At 60.6% G+C, this 15,859-nt stretch overlaps 5 protein-coding genes across 5 annotated transcripts in view; 3 read left to right on the top strand and 2 right to left on the bottom strand.

Annotated features, from left to right (window-relative positions):
- The window catches only part of VDAG_05111 (uncharacterized protein), a gene marked incomplete at both ends in the record, with an annotated part of 1,717 nt that extends 698 nt beyond the window's left edge, over nucleotides 1-1,019 (bottom strand). Inside the window, 2 exons of the mRNA XM_009654847.1 lie at nucleotides 19-633; nucleotides 698-1,019. Coding sequence (XP_009653142.1) covers nucleotides 19-633; nucleotides 698-1,019 — 937 coding nt within the window. The remainder of the gene's footprint in view (nucleotides 1-18; nucleotides 634-697) is intronic.
- Nucleotides 1,020-1,401: 382 nt separating this feature from the next.
- VDAG_05110 (uncharacterized protein) lies at nucleotides 1,402-2,226 on the top strand (the record flags this gene model as incomplete). The annotated part of the gene is made up of 1 exon (XM_009654846.1): nucleotides 1,402-2,226. The coding sequence occupies one exon, from the start codon at nucleotides 1,402-1,404 to the stop codon at nucleotides 2,224-2,226; it is 825 nt and encodes a 274-aa protein (XP_009653141.1).
- Nucleotides 2,227-2,836: 610 nt separating this feature from the next.
- VDAG_05109 (uncharacterized protein) lies at nucleotides 2,837-4,242 on the top strand (the record flags this gene model as incomplete). Its single annotated transcript, XM_009654845.1, has 3 exons — nucleotides 2,837-3,174; nucleotides 3,302-3,575; nucleotides 3,718-4,242. The coding sequence occupies exons 1-3, from the start codon at nucleotides 2,885-2,887 to the stop codon at nucleotides 4,240-4,242; spliced, it is 1,089 nt and encodes a 362-aa protein (XP_009653140.1). The 5' UTR covers nucleotides 2,837-2,884.
- Nucleotides 4,243-5,268: 1,026 nt separating this feature from the next.
- On the top strand, nucleotides 5,269-6,897 carry VDAG_05108 (vacuolar aminopeptidase; the record flags this gene model as incomplete). The annotated part of the gene is made up of 1 exon (XM_009654844.1): nucleotides 5,269-6,897. One exon carries the CDS (start codon nucleotides 5,269-5,271, stop codon nucleotides 6,895-6,897), a length of 1,629 nt encoding a protein of 542 aa, XP_009653139.1.
- A 1,914-nt stretch (nucleotides 6,898-8,811) lies between these two features.
- On the bottom strand, nucleotides 8,812-12,078 carry VDAG_05107 (uncharacterized protein; the record flags this gene model as incomplete). The annotated part of the gene is made up of 4 exons (XM_009654843.1): nucleotides 8,812-9,783; nucleotides 9,838-9,927; nucleotides 9,978-11,914; nucleotides 12,039-12,078. 4 exons carry the CDS (start codon nucleotides 12,076-12,078, stop codon nucleotides 8,812-8,814), a joined length of 3,039 nt encoding a protein of 1,012 aa, XP_009653138.1.
- Nucleotides 12,079-15,859: the final 3,781 nt, after the last annotated feature.

Below are 15,859 nucleotides of genomic sequence, written 5' to 3'. Positions count from 1 at the left end.
TTAGGCGGCGGCGAGCACGCGGTTGGGCACGTGTTCCCTGTACCCGGTGAAGACGTCGAGGGGCGAGGGTGGCGCCCGTGGCCTCGGCGCCGGCGCGGAAGCAGGCCTCGACCTTGGCGCGGAGCTCGTCGAGGCGGGCGGCCGACGCGGCGCGCAGGACGGCGACGCCGGCGGCGCGCTCGTGGATGACGTTGGGCCGGTTGCCGCCGTCTGTGATCTGGAGGCCGATGACGTCGTCGGGGCGCGTCTGCTGGCGCAGGGCCGACACGGCGCCGTAGGCGACGACGAGGGCGTCGAGCGCGTTGATGCCGCGCCAGGGGCTGTTGGCAGCGTGGGCGGCGCGGCCGTGGTACGTGGCGTTGAGGTGCACAAAGGCCGTCGTGCGCACGAGGGCGCTGTTGTTGAGGATGCCCGGGTGCGAGATGAGGGCTGCGTCGACGTGCTTGTAGGCGCCTGCGCGGAGGCACCGTATCTTGCCGCCGGCGCCGCCTTCTTCGGCCGGCGTGCCGATGAGGAGGACCTTACCTGCGAGGTTGTGCCGGTGGAGCGTTTGGGCTGTGGCGAGGCCTGCTGCTAGGGAGACCATAGCGATGAGGTTGTGGCCGCAGGCATGGCCGAGGCTGGGGAGGGCATCTGTTTCCTTGGTCAGTATGCGTGGTGAGGAGGGTGTAAGGAGAACCTCAAGAGAATGACGCACCCATCTCGGCGTTGAAAGCAATGACGGGACCGGGCCTGCCAGTGTCATACTCAGCCGTCCACGCAGTCTCCATGCCATAAGCAGATGGCGTGACCTTCCATCCCTTCCGAGCCCTCATAAAGTTGGTCAGGGCATCGTGCGCCTTGTACTCGTTGTAAGCGAGTTCCGGGTTTTCGTGGATGAAGGTGTTCAGCGGCCAGAGCAAAGGCTCCAGGGCGCGGATGAATTCGTCCACATCGTCGAGGTAGTCGACTTCTCGGTTGATTGTGGGCGCGTATTCGGGATCGCCAGGTCTTGGAACCAGGATAAAGTCGTCTTCCATATTAATACAGCAGCGGGCAAGAAGTCGGCATGCCTCGTCCCGATAGCAACACGCAGCATATCCTGGGTGGTGCGATGTGTCACTAGGATATAAGAGCGCGTATGGAGCCTAGCTGGGGGCGATCCACGACCAGTGTCACCCCCCTGGTCGCTCGTACGAACCAAGGGACAGGCCTTGGTGGTTCAAAGCGGGGATGGTCCCGTCCTCGTCGCAGATCAAGAGGGCAGAGAGGCCAGGCAACTAATTAATACATGGGGGAGCGCGCTGAACCCCATGATGGTTCGGCTGCCGGCAGCATACTTTCTTACTTACTATGTACCTTTGCGTCTCAAGTCGTTCTGCTCCACATCCATCAGGCGTTACATTCTCCTCACCTAGTATAATGGTCGGCGAAAAGCACAACGTGGCTACGACGCTGAATTATTGGGACGACCCCGGCGATGGCTCCAAGCCCACGCCCATTTTCATCGGCGAGGGCAGGATCAGCAACAAACGGCCGCACAAGGCGCACGAGTTTGTCATATCGGACATCAGTGGCGAGGAAGACCAGTACACCCTCGACCAACACGGCTTCCAGTACCTGCACCACGCCAGCATCGAGAAGACCTTTGCCGACGAGGAGCGGATCAAGGTGGCCTACTATGAAGAGTGCAGGCAGCTTCTCACGTCTGTGACGGGCGCGCGCATGGTGCACATCTTTAACCACAAGGTGCGCAGGGGGCCGACGCAGTGGCATCACCTTGGCCTGCGGAATCTCGCGAATCGCGGCCCCGTCACCAGGACGCACGTCGACCAGTCGTACGACGGCGCCGAGCGGCGTCTGCGGTGGGAGTTCCCCTCGCGCGAAGAGGCAGACGAGCTCGTCAAACGCCGCTACCAAATCATCAACATCTGGCGACCCATCGAGCCCATCTTCAAGGACCCCATTGCCGTGGCGGCGGCACCATCCGTGCCCGACGCGGACCTGGCAGGCGCCGAGATGACGGAGGACGGGTTCGTCGGCGAGTCGTGGGTCGTACGGCACAATCCGGAGCACAAGTGGTTTTACAAGCACGGCATGACGCCGCGAGACGTGCTGCTCATCAAATGCTTCGATTCGGACGAGGGTGTCGCGAGGCGGGCGCTGCATTCGGCGTTTGAGGACCCTGCGTACGCCACGCGCGAGTGTCGACAAAGCATCGAGGTCAGGGCCCTGGTCTGCTACTGACACGTCGCTAGGGTAAGTTCCTGGGCATGTTCCTTAGGATGTTCCTAAGGGCATGTTCCGAAGAGGGGCAAGGGGGGGAGGGCGGGTGTCTCAGCGCAAGGAGAGAGTCAAAGGAGCCAAAGAGAGAAAAGGGGGGGGCAGCGCAACCCCTCATCTGGCGAGCGGGCCCCCCAGAAGGGGAAAGGTTAAGAAGCTCTAGGGATCATATAGTCCGGTGAGAATACGACGCTCGTTAGTTGATAAACAAACGGGATGAACTGCCGGGGGGGTCCACATATTGCTGCGGTTGGTACTGGGCACTATGGAAGAAAAGACGCGCAATATAGGCGGGGCGCGCGACGAGGGGCGCGGGGAGGGGGTTGAGGATGAGGGCCCATACCATGTATACGGGGAAATAGAAGCTCGAGCAGGCTTGGGTGAAGGTTGATGTGCAGACGGAGACGCACGTGGGTGAGCGACTTCACCCGGAGGATCTCTGACTTGCCTGACTTGGTAAGTCTGACTTGGTAAGTGCGTAGACAGGGTACTTATATCGTGCTCGACTCGTGCCATGTCTGATGGTCTTGGGTAGAGCCAACTCTTCGACTCGGTAACCGAGCTCAGTAACACAACAGACAGACAGAAGACAGCAGACAGGAACAGCCGACAGACAGACACCATGGCCCCCGTTCTCGACCCCCCCGAGACCGTAGACTGGATGGGCAAGCAGGTGCCCGTGTGGTCGATGCAGACCATCAACTACGGGCTGCTGCTGTCGCAGGACCCTGGCGAGATTGACAAGGTCGTCAACGCCTGTCTCGAGGAGGGGTACTTCTACCTCGACCTGCAGGGCATCGACGGCCGTCGCATGCTGTCGGACCAGCAGGAGACGCTCAAGCTGATGAAGCGCTTCTTCGATGCGCCCATTGAGGCCAAGAACGAGTTTGGCCTGATCTCGTCCCACTTGGGGTATGTTCTCTGACCCTGGATCTCTTTAGAAACAACCGTCCAACAGAAGAAGGAAAGGAAAGAAGAGAAAAAGAAAGGAAGAAGGGAAAAAAAAACTAAAAAAAAAAAAAAACTGACCGCGCCGTAGCTACGAGCCCGTCGGCAGCCGCACTGGCGTCGCCGCCGGCACCAAGGACGGCTACGAGATGCTCAAGGTGTCGCGTGACGAGATTCAGCACGACAACCCACGCATCCCGGCGCCGGTCAAGAACAGCGCCGACATGCGCATCCTCGAGAACGCCATTGGCAGCTGCAACACGGTGACCAAGGTCATCCTGTCGGCGCTGTCGACGGGCCTCGCGCTGACGGGGGCCGGGCGGTTCGAGAACATGCACCGCAACGACCGGCTGTCGACGACGACGGTGCGTTCCCCGCTCCTCCTCCATTTCTCCTTTTCTCCTTTCCTCCTTTTCTTTTTCCCTCCTCCTTTTCTCCCTGTTCTTCTCACTCAGCGTGGCTCACACCCTTGTTTTATGCCCCTTGCAACGTCCACTGACAGCACAGCTCTCCATGATGCACTACCTGCCGAGCGCGCTCGCCGGGCAGAACCGCATCGGGCACCAGAAGCACACGGACATCAGCACGCTGACGCTCCTCTTCAGCGAGCAGTGGGGCCTCCAGGTGCGGCCGCCGGGGACGTGCGGCGCGCGCGAGATGGGCTTCGTGCGGCCCAAGGCGGGGTGCGCGTTCGTGCACGTGGGCGACTCGCTGCGGTTCGCCAGCGGCATGAAGTTCCAGAGCTGCATCCACCGCGTGGTGCCGTTCGACCCGACGGAGCACCGGTACTCGATGGCGTACTTTCTGCGGGCCGAGGACGACACCATGTTTGTCGACTCGGAGGGGCGGGCCATCACGGCGGGGCAGTGGCACGACGAGAAGTTCAAGGCGTTCACGGACCCGGAGCTGTGGCAGGCCCTGGCGCCCAAGTCGATGATTCTCGGCGGCATGAAGGAGGACGGCGCCGACGAGCCTGTGCCCCTGCCTTTGGCGGCTGTGCCCGTGGCATCGGCTGTCGAGGTCGAGGCGTGATGATGCCTCGGTTGGGGCCTCTGGCTGATGCCTCGTTGGGGCCTCTGGCTGATGCCTCGTTGGGGCCTCTAGGCTGATGCCTCGAGTTTGATGCCTCGAGTTCGATGGCTGTTGTGGTCAGTACATGATGGATGATTGGTATCGATGATGGATGGTGAAGTACCTTTAGTATGCAACGCACCGTATTTTCATTCTGCTGTATGGGCTCGGTGATCCACTCGCATCTCGTATGTCAAGATGAATGGTGTACGATGGAATGTGTCTGGGTTCGATGATGGAGCTTGTTGACAGCCTCGAGGTAGGCAGCTAGGTGAGTACCTAGGCAGGTGGAGGAATGTCGAGGCTGTCACGAGATGCAGTGCTGAGGCTGAACCCCCACCCCCACGGCTGATGACTGCTGGCCTCGAGGACCGAATGGCTGACGGCCAGACCCCCACGGTCCCCTATGGCCGCTGTGCTTCAGTGAGGCCGTGCTCCAGGAGCCCCTGGCTAGCCTTGTTCGGGCCTTGAGTGAGCTAACCCAGCGAGCCTTCCCAGCGAGTGCCCAGCGAGTGCCCAGCGAGTGCCCAGCGAGTGCCCAGCGAGTACCCAGCGAGTACCCAGCGAGTACCCAACCGCAGCGTGCCCCTGGCAACGGCGCAGGGGCCGAGGGTCATGCCTTATCTTATCACTGCTCGTCTGCCTGCAGCGACATGACACACATGACGCGGAAGCTCCAGCTGTCGAGCTTCCCTCTGATGACAACCTCGTTGCTTCCCTCTTCATCCCCTCCCTCCCATCCCCTCCACACCACCTATACCTCTGTGCCACATCCGACCTCTACCACATCCAGCCTCTGCCACATCCGACCTCTCCCACATCCGGCCTCTACCACACCGACCATAACTCATCTCGACCCGCCATTCCATCTCGTCAATCATCCACGCGTCTCCATCTTCCGACACCATGACGAAGCAAACGCTAGATAGGCATCTTCACGCCAGCTCATCTAGCATGTCCCTTCGCCTCCCAGCCATACTGGGACCCATGGCATCATCCCCCGCCACTGACACCGACCAACAGACGGCTCGTCTGCCGACACGCGAATACCTCCTGGCCGACATGGCTGGCCGCTCGCGCCAGGAGAACCCCGTCTGCACGCCATGCTTCCTGACGCTTCGCTCTGTCGACCAGCCCCACGTCAGGCTGGGCTCGCCAGCCGAGTGCCGCCTCTGTGCCGTGTCCGCCGGCAAGCCCGAGGCCTACACGAAGCCCTTCTGCGACTTCCTCACCGAGAACCCCACCATCTTCCATACCGTCGCCTACTTCAAGACGAAGCTCGCCGATGCCGGCTTCCACGAGCTCTCCGCCCGCGCCAACTGGGCCGGCAAGCTCGAGCCCGGCGGCAAGTACTGGACCACGCGCAACGGCAGCGCCCTCATCGCCTTCACCGTCGGCCAGAAGTACGAGCCCGGCAACGGCGTCGCCATGATCGCCGGCCACATTGACGCCCTGACCGCGCGCCTCAAGCCCGTCAGCACCAAGCGCAACGCTGCCGGCTACGTCCAGCTCGGCGTCGCCCCCTACGCCGGCGGCCTCAACGCCACCTGGTGGGATCGCGACCTCAGCATCGGCGGCCGCGTCGTCGTCCGCGACCCCGACAGGGGCAAGACGTCCACCCGTCTCGTCAAGCTCGGCTGGCCCATTGCCCGCATCCCCACGCTCGCCCCGCACTTTGGTGTCGGCATGATGGGCCAGAACAACCCCGAGACCCAGGCCGTGCCCATCATCGGCCTCGACAACTCGGACCTCGGAGGCGCCGACACCTCGGAAGCGCCCGCCGGTCCGCCCGGCTCCTTCGCCGCCACCCAGCCCCCGAAGCTCGTCAAGCTCATCGCCCGCGAGCTCCGCACCTCCGCCTCGGCCATCCTCAACTGGGACCTCGAGCTCTACGACGCACAGCCCGCCCAGACCGGCGGCCTCGACCGCGAGTTCATCTTTGCCGGCCGCGTCGACGACAAGCTCTGCAGCTGGGCCGCCTTTACGGCGCTGCTCGCCGCCGACGCCGCGCCCGACGACGGCACCATCAAGCTCGTCGCCCTCTTCGACGACGAGGAGATTGGCTCGCTGCTGCGCCAGGGCGCCCGCGGCAACTTCCTGCCCTCGACCGTCGAGCGCGCCGTCGAGGCCCTCGCCGCGAAGAGCCAGGCCCTCGCCGCAAGGGACCACCACGCCTTTGGCCCCGGCCTCGTCGCCCAGACGTACGCCGCCTCGTTCCTCCTCAGCGCCGACGTCACCCACGCCGGCAACCCCAACTTCCTCGCCTACTACCTCGACCAGCACGTGCCGCGCCTCAACGTCGGCCTCGTCATCTGCGGCGACGCCAACGGCCACATGACCACCGACGCCGTCTCGACCGCCATCCTCCAGCGCATCGGCGACCTCGCCGGCTGCCGCACCCAGACCTTCCAGATCCGCAACGACACGCGCAGCGGCGGCACCGTCGGGCCCATGCTCAGCAGCGCCCTCGGCGTGCGCGCCGCCGACGCCGGCCTGCCGCAGCTCAGCATGCACAGCATCCGCGCGACGACCGGCAGCCTCGACCCCGGTCTTGGCGTCAAGTTCTTCAAGGGCTTCCTCGACCACTGGGAGAAGGTCGATGCCGAGTGGCAGTGAGCGGCATTCGGCATGGGCGATATGCCGGGTGTACGTGACTGGTAGGTGGTTGTTGCGCCGGAGGCCTGGAGTTGAGCATGGGGACTGTACACGTAGCGGAGCATGGCGTAGATTATAGAGTACCGCCTTGGATTTGAGACCGGAATACATGCATTTCATACTTCAGCCACTTCATTGTCAACTCTAGTCTCTATCAATTGAGTAGCGCAAGTTGCGCTAGACACCCCCTGCCAGCCCCCTTGACCCTTTCAAACATGCCGACAGTGCCGCCAACCTTCGCTCGTCCTCGAGATAGCTCCGTCCTCCTCCCCGTAGCAAGGACAACGGCAAGAACAAAGCCCCAGCTCCCGCAGTGACCGTTAGCCGATACACCCCACTCACGACCATCCTGACAATATACTACCGCCTCCCCTTCGCGAAGGTATCTAGTCCAACTACCCGTTCCGGTGCTTCATCCAAGTGCAGCCTGTTGCAAGACAGCCCGCGACTCAAGACACTTCGTCAAAGCGCCCGCGCCTTCCATACCCTAGTCCTCTTGCAAAGGTGCGCCAGACCAGGTTGTCGCTCCACGCAGAGCGGCCGGAAGTCAGGCGGCCCATCGGTGATTTCGCCTTGGGGGACATGGTAAGTAGCGTTGCTAGCGAGAGCAAGCAGGACGAGCATTCGCGATCGTTCGCCTATCACGTCGGAAGGGTCAGGATTGTGTAATGGGTTTTCGGGGGTAGTGGTGGTCCCGATAGCTCTATAGGCGCTATCGCGACGGGAGTCGGCGAATGACGCTGCTCTCGTAGCCCGGCGTTGGCGGTATTTGTGTTATTCGTATTATTTTCCTCGTAGGTGGTTTCATTGTTTTGTCCTCTTAGACCCTAGCAAGGGGGGAACAAAAATAGCCGCACTCCTTCGAGGTGACCTCACTTTAAACCGTTCTACTATACTTTACATTAGCTCGAAACTGGTAAAAACATATTCGCCTTGACTAGTGTCGCCGGTTATTTACCAAGTAGAATCTCAGAGCATTGAATCGAGGTACGAGGTGTTGAGAGCGTTCCGAAGCTAGGAGTCTTTCTGGATGATACCTGGGTTCGGCGGATTTGGAGAGCGGCTTCATCTGTTCCCCCCTTGCCTGGCTACTCGTCTAACGCTTGTGCCTCTGGTGTTTCTCGTACCTCTTTGAGGGTTGAGCGGCGTTTTCCAAGGCTTTGGGCTGCAACGTTCCGTAAGCTCCATTGGTAAAAAAAAAACGCGAGCTTCGGACCTGAGACCCCCATTATCGAACGATGGCGATGAGGACGAGGATGCCGATCCTAGCCCTACCGTGTTCCCGTTCTCGGACCGGCTGGCTTCCCGCGGTGTGCTCTCCGGCTCTTCGGCGGGCCACGTTGATCCCTCTGCGGAGGAGGCTGCTGCCCGTGTCTTGTCTCGGGGTAACGGCAAAGGCATCGTGAAGCCCAAGGCCAGCCAGAAGACGCCCGTCGCTACGTCCCCTCCAACGACGCCCCTTATCGCGACATGCTGCCGCCTGCCGTCCCTTCGGCGAAGAAGTCTGGCCCTGCCACTCGTTCTGGCAGTGCCTCCGAAACCCCCGTGTCCAAGACGTCGGCTTCCAGGGCCTCAAACTCCAAGACGTCCGCTGGTCCCAAGGCTGGTTCGGCCAAGCGTCCTACAGCTGCAGGAGCTTGGATTGACGGGGTAGAGATATATTCATCATTACCAGCTACGTCTATTGTGCAGATCATAAACATGTACCGCGTAACAGAATATGTGGGTATACAAAATGCTGCCGTGCTCATCCCGTCCTCCATGCATCCCGTCCTCCGTGATCACCCCATCGATCCCCCCGCCAACCCCCTCGCGCGCTCCAGATCCACCTCGGCCTCGCGATCGGCCCGGACCTCGTCGCACTCGTCGTCCTCGTCATCGAGGTCGTCGTCGCTCTGCGTGCCGCGGGTCGCTGTGCGCCGGCCCCGCGAGACCCTCCTGCCCCGGCTGCCGCCTCTTGACAAAGTCCTGCCTGTGCGCCTCGGCGGAGCATCTTGGAGATGCTGCGCGCGCCCCGACGACGCCCTCCTGCGTGACCGTCGTGCGGCGCCGTCGGACGCCCGTGCCCGACGCCACGGCCTCGTCGCCGCCGTCCGCGACACCGGCCTCCTCGTCGCGCCGCGACGAGGCGGGCCGCACGCCCGTCGCCGTGGCGCCGCCGGCGCTGAGAACCTCGGACCGGCCGCCGTCGTCGTGGTCTCCCTCCTCGCTCGACGTGCTCTCGACCAGCGGCGCGAGGCTGTAGGGCAGGGGAAAGACCCTCGAGGTCTTGTTGACGGCCACGTTGGCGCAGTGCTCGTTCTCGACGCGGAGCAGCGTCCAGATGCCGCGGCGGAACACCTCGGCCGCGGCCACGAGGAACGACACGACCGTCGAGTGCTGCCTGTCGTGCGTGAAGATGGCGTACAAGATCCAGGCGAAGCGCAGCAGCGGGTCGGCGACCATGATGACGTAGTAGATCCACCGCTTCTTGATCGCCGTGATGTCGCGGAGGAACTTGTGCCGCGAGTTGGGCTGCAGCAGAGAGAAATCCATAAACAGGTCCCAGACGGCTGTGTAGACGCCGTTGATGGTCGCAAAGACGATAAAGGCCGCGAGGTTCGTGTGCGTGCCGCTGATGCGGTACACCGACAGCGTCATGGCGGCCAGGATCGACATGGTGTACTTGCCGCCGTTGACGAGATGCGGGAAGATGTTGCGCGTGTCTCTGTAACGCCGCAGACACTGGAGGAAGCGCCAGATGGGAGGAATCGCGCCGAAGAAGCCGATCAGCCGCGAGTGGCTCGAGTTGCACTGCGTCGGTTCATCCCAGTGGTTCGCATAGAGGCAGAAGAAAAGTGACACATTCTGAGGCTGTCAGTCTGGAGTAGGCACGCGTTGGCGAGGTGTGGTTTGACTCACGCAGACGGCATAGGTGAGAGAGCAGTAGATGTCGCCGAGGAAGAAGTCACGAAACTCGACAGGATAGAATCCTGCAAGAAGAAGCCGCCACTAATCATTGTCAGCACGGGACTCGCGACACGCCAGCCGAGAAAACGTACATGTGCGTATGCGAACCACTTCCTGCTGGTCGGTGCAAGGACGCGAGCAGGGAACAGGATGATGAGGGCCGAGATGCCAATGAGCACCACGGGATAGTAGAGAAACACATCATCAGAGCCGTACCGACTGAAATTGAGCCAGATGAAAATACCAAGCAGCAGCAGAAAGAAGCTCGGAAACTCAGCCAGCTGCCGCCAGTCAAGGTGATGCCGCTGGTCAAACTCAAAGATGAAGGGGTAGTTGATCTTGTTCTCCGTCCACATCCAGCAATTCAGGACGAACAGGCCAAACATGAACAGCATCAGGAAGTAGCCACCATAGATCTGCATCAGGAAGCTGGTCTCCTGTCGCACACTCTCCTCCTCGTGGATCAGCAGTTGGGCCGCAAAGGTGAGGCCCTGCACGGCGAATACGACGCCGGTGCCGATGAGGATGCCACTCCTGAAGGCACTCCCCGACTCATCGCCCTTCCGCTTGATGAGACTCTTCAGCTTGCCGGCGGCGATCTTGTGGTTGCCACGCTCAAAATACTGCGCGTACATGTCTTCGACCGTCTTGATGTGGCCCTCGAGCGCGTCGCTGTTGACGAACCAGGCCTTGTTGACCTTTTCCGTCATGAAGCGGTACGGAGGCCGGGCGTTGACGGCCTTGTCGTATTTCTTGTTGAGCTTGCGGAAGGCGGTGCGATTGAGCAGGGCGTATGACTTGAGGAGCTCGAGGCCGCGGTAGAACTCCTGCAGAGCGAGCTTGAGCTTGCGCTTCGCCGTCTTGTACGACACCTGGTCCTGCGCCGGCCGTCGAATGTAATCTCGTCTGTCGTCTGGGCCGGTCACTCCACCGATGACTGGGGTCTGCGCCATGTTCGACATGGCCCGCGAGTTGGGGCCGGGCTTGAAGATTTTGTGTTTGACCTGGACGAGGTAGCCGTGGTCGCTCACGATGCCATGGCCATTTTCGTCGGCCATGACGTCGTGCGCCCCTTGTTTCCTCTTGCGCCGCTCCTCGTTGAGTTCGTAGGCTCGCCGGTTTCGCATCTCGCGCAGCTGCTCCTTCAGCACGGCCAGTCTGTCGGCGGCCTGGTCCTCCTTCATCTTGTAGAACGACTCGACCTTTTCCAGCTCGGACGCCAAAAATTCAAAGAACTCACGCTCCTTCTGCTGGTACACATCCAAGGCCATTGCCTGCATCACTATATCCGGCGCTGACCGCTGCGCTCGCGTCCTGGGCAGGGCATGAGACAGCATGCGGCGCAAACTACCCCGGTGCGGCGTCGAGTCTGGTCCGAGGGTCGCGTGTGGCGGGACATTGGAGGTACCGGTGCCGGTGCCGGTGCCGGTGCCAGTCCCAGTCCCAGTCTGTGGTCTTCGGGCTGGAGGTTCTGCCATGCTAGGCGGCGGCGCCTCGGATACGCTTCGCTTCAGTCTTCTGGCGGCGGGAAAGTGGTGCCGCACCCCATCGGGAGGAGCCAGATGCTCCGAGGTATTAGAAGGGACTTTGATGGCGGGCGCAGGCAGCTCAAACGTATTCCTGGGATCAGCGTGGTTCGGCGTCGTGGACAAGGGCGGCGTCAGGCCGAAACTGCCGTAGTGCATGTCATTGGCAGCCGCCGTGAGGCCATCACGTTCGTGCCTGCTCGTGGGGATGGCGCGGCCCGCGGCCGAGGTCGGCTTTGCTGTGCTTCGCACCGAGTTGCCCCTCAGGATAGCCACCTCGTCGGGGACGTGACCGCCCTGGGAATGGCTCCATCGTCGGATGGCGTGAAACGAAAAGGGCGACGTCGAGACGTGTTGGTCGGCATCGAGTCTCGCTGGGTTGGGTTGCGTGTCGCTGCTGGACTTGCCGTTGGCGGGTGTCGGGGGCGCGCGACTGAAGGCGCGCGAGACGGCCTTGATCTTCTTCTTGCCGCCTTTGTAATCGAGGTACTTGACGCGCCATTCTGTTTGACAGAGATAAATTAGTCGGACATTCAGACGGCGTCGTCAACGATGTGCAAGTGTGGGAAAAAGAGGTGACGGGACGTAGGGCAGGCCAAGGAATCATGTCAAGAGGTCATGTCTCACCAGGGACAAGGTCCTGGTCGAGCTCCTTCGCGAACTTCATGACGTAGGATCAATGCTACAGCAGTCGAAGTCGAGATGGCTGTCGAGAAAGAATCGGATAAGGCGTACCGGGCGCCATGGGGTGCTGGGCGCGCACGGTTTCGGAGGGCCAACAGAGCGAGGGATCGCGGTCGACGAGCGTTCCAGCCAACAATGGTGAAGAGGGGTAGTAAAGGAGGAGGAGAACGACCGGCCAGTGGTCAGCAGAAATGCAGACCAACAAGTTGAAGGTGCGCCGCGATGGGAAAAGGCGTTGGGGTGGTCACGGAGGTGGGGAGCCAGGGCTTCTGAGCTTGAGCTCCCGAGGTGCTATACCCAGGTACCTACCTCTCTACCTACCTAGGTAGATACTTGGGTACCTAGGTAGATACTTTGGTACCTAAGGTAGGTACCTTGCTGCAACCGAGGTACCAGGACCCTCGAACGAAACAGAACAAACAGAACAAAACACGGTTCCAGAAAATCAGAGATCGTCCATGATCGACAGCATGAAGCAGAGACAGCCAGAGACAAACGCAGAAGCAATGGACAAACAAGCGGCAGGGCCATGAAATTGTTTGCCGATAGTGGACGGTGAAGGGCACTGACGTCTTGGCCTCTACAGAAGGGGATTGGGCAGGCAAGGCAGGCAAGGCAGGGCCCCGGCCGCGGACAGGGCCCCCGCGTGCTGCTTGACCACTGATGTGCAGATCCAGCGGCCGCCAATGAGCACATCAGACCGAGCTTTGTAGCGCTTAGGCAGATTCTCATCTTCTCATTGGGCGCCAGGAGCTTTCCCTCCTCTGCTCGCAGAGCACCTCAGGACATCGACCCTGCCTGCCAAGTGCCTCAGTAGGTACCCATCCCAAGCGAACAACACCTCCCTCCTGCAATCTCGCGAGCACCATCAACATTGCCCCCAGCTCAGCCGTCTGCCTACTCCATCACAGCATGCATATCATCTCGTGCATCGTCGAGATGGTGCTCCGTGGCATGGTACGACCGCCTCCGTGCGTCAACAATGCCCTGCAGCTGTCACACTTCATCGTACGATATCACCAACGGCATCCCCCAACGTCTCGCTATGCCGTTGATGCTATCGCTTCCCGTCTCCCCATCTCATTTCTCTCCTCGGAGAGGGTGGTATACGAGAGAAACGTTTTGCCTTTGTGGTGACAGCAGATCTTCGACATGCTGCTTATAGCATTTCTTTTCCTACGGCTTGACTCGATATCAGTGGTCCCATGCCGCTGGCGCCTGGTAGGATCATCCTGCAACATGGCTCCCTGTCACTGGAACACCAACACCACCAACACCCGTCTGAGCAGCCCAAGTGGCAACCTCGTTCTGCAACCCCCCAACTATCACCAACCGCCGCCTCCTCTGTTGGTGCAAGTTCGCCTGAGGATTCATCTTGATTACCATGCATCTTTACCATGCATCTTTACCATGCACGTTTCCCATCAGATGCCTCGAACCGGATGGTCACATTCGCCTGGACAAGTGACCTTGATCGGTTGTGGCTGCAGTCCCGCCCGCCATCTCTGCCGAGTCCGGCCAGATCGTGTGCGGGCCCTATTCAGCTGGCTCCGTGTCGAGCACACCGCATGCCTGAGACATGCCATACACTGAAATTTAAGCTTACACGAGTCACCTCGTGAACAAGTCCCCATGATGAGACACCGGCCGCGAAGGATCGACCTGTGTCGAGAAACTCTGATGGCGAGCTGACAGTCGCCTGGCAGGAAACCCGCTCGCCTTGGCCCCGGACCGTCCCTCCGACAATCTCGCCTCTTTGCCAAGTCGAGAATCGATCACGCAGGCCCATCTTCGCTTCAAGGCTGTCCGACGTGCGCGGAGAATTGCCATGGAGGAACGAAGGATTTCGGCAAGAAAGAATCACGCCAGTCTCCAACACGATGCGCCCGCAAGCCACCTGTGCCGGTTGACGCGGAATCTAGGCCCTTTGCTGCCCGTGCGAGGGACAAGACGGCGTCTGGGGGTGGCCACACCTTGACCACCTGTGCCGCGTGACGCCGTCAGGATGCCGCATCACAAGTGTCGCATTTGGGTCAAACCTAGCATACGCGCATCCTGGATCGGCCACTCAGCCTCGGGAACAGAGGTGGCGCCGATCACCGTGAGCCCTTCCGACTGGCCTTCCGACTGGCCTTCCGACTGGCCTTCCGACCGGCCTGCAGCCCTCTGTGGAGTCGAGCCGTGCAGAGGAACGCCTGTCCGGAACGGGCGAGTTGGTGCCTGAGCTGGCCACTGGTTGGGCGCTGTCTGGTAGCTGGAACCAACAGCCTGGGACGGGGTTACACAGCAATGGCTGCGCCGTCGTCACTGGACCACATCCTGCAAGCGGATTCCGAGCCTATGAGGATACTCGCCGAAGATTGTCCAAGGAGTTATTGTTTTCGCGTGAGCACGATGCACAACAAGAGGGAGAGAGGCCCCGTGGGGTACCATCCCATAGGATACCATGTTAGAGCACGCTCAACATGCCTGGCAAGGAGCACACCTGATCGGATAACCTTGAGACTGGCCTCCTTCGCGTCGGCATGCGCCAGGAAATAGACCATATCTAAGCAGCTTCCAAGACGTTGTATTGCAACGCACCAAAGCTTCTGGCTAACTCTCCACATCCTCTTCGGGCGTCCACCTCGTGCTCTCGATATGAGACGCTCGGGGGCGGCGTACACCTCGGCTTTATATGGTGTTGTCGTCTGCTTCCCTGGGCCAAAGAAGACCCTATGGATGCCCTTCGATGTCCACTCCGAACTCACTCGTTCTCCTCTTCATACCCTGCTGGTCCCTTTCATACATGCTGCCTTGGCCATAACCTGCTTTGAATAGCTTCGTGCCCGAGTCTCCTTGCGTCTTCTGTTCCCTCGAGCTGTACTTCGCCCGCTACTACACCCTTTACGCAGCATCATGGCCACCACCGAGTCCTCACGGTACCAGGCCGTATCACGAAAGGCCCGGGATTTCATCCGTGCTCAAAGATTGGCCTGTAGGCGTCGAGCAATCGCGGAACGCGTTGCTGAGACCGAAGTGAAGATGACTTCTACGAGCAGCTTTACGTCCCTCCCGGAATCCGCTTCGGGTATTTCATCCCCCGAGAATTTGGATGCCTGCTCTTCTTCACACTCCCTGAGGTCCAGTCCGTCTTCTTGCTCCGCCACAACCTCTGTCACACCATCAGAAACTTGTACAGCAAGTTCTCGGCACAAACAAGCACCGCACAACCAGGGCCAGTCCTCGTTCTTCCGCAAGCTGCCTCTTGAAGTCCGCCAACAGATCTTTGCCGAGTTTTGGCAGTGTGCCGGCCTCAACCGTCATGTCTACCTTGAAGACGGCGACTTTCGGTTCGCTCTCTGCGAGACGGACCATGATAGCACTGACGACGCTTGCCAGACGGGCCTCGCTCACGACTTTTACCCACAACCGAGGGTCCAGAATCATCCAAAATGGTATGGCCGCATGACATCCTCGTGGTGTAACCACTGGAAGTGCCAAGAGTCCATGTGTCAAAGACGCACACCCAACAGCAGCGGAGAGGAGAAACAAGACGGGCTCTCTTCTTGCATCCCTTTGCTTCTGTCGTGCCAGAGAATGTAGGTCCATCTTCCTCCAACTGTGCTCCTTGCCACACACCACTCCCCATGTCTCAAACTGCCTGCCTCCCTACACCCTCAGGTCACGACCACATGTTGCGTCTCACGTGCCACACTGCCATTGCCACATGGCAAATTCGTACCAACGAGCCTGACCCCTTGCCTCCCACAGCTACATCGAGT

Source organism: Verticillium dahliae, genomic scaffold (assembly GCF_000150675.1).
Source record: "Verticillium dahliae VdLs.17 supercont1.9 genomic scaffold, whole genome shotgun sequence".
Lineage (NCBI taxonomy): Eukaryota > Fungi > Ascomycota > Sordariomycetes > Glomerellales > Plectosphaerellaceae > Verticillium > Verticillium dahliae.
The sequence above is the reverse complement of the archived record's forward strand: the minus strand, read 5'-3'. Positions and strand labels throughout refer to the sequence as shown.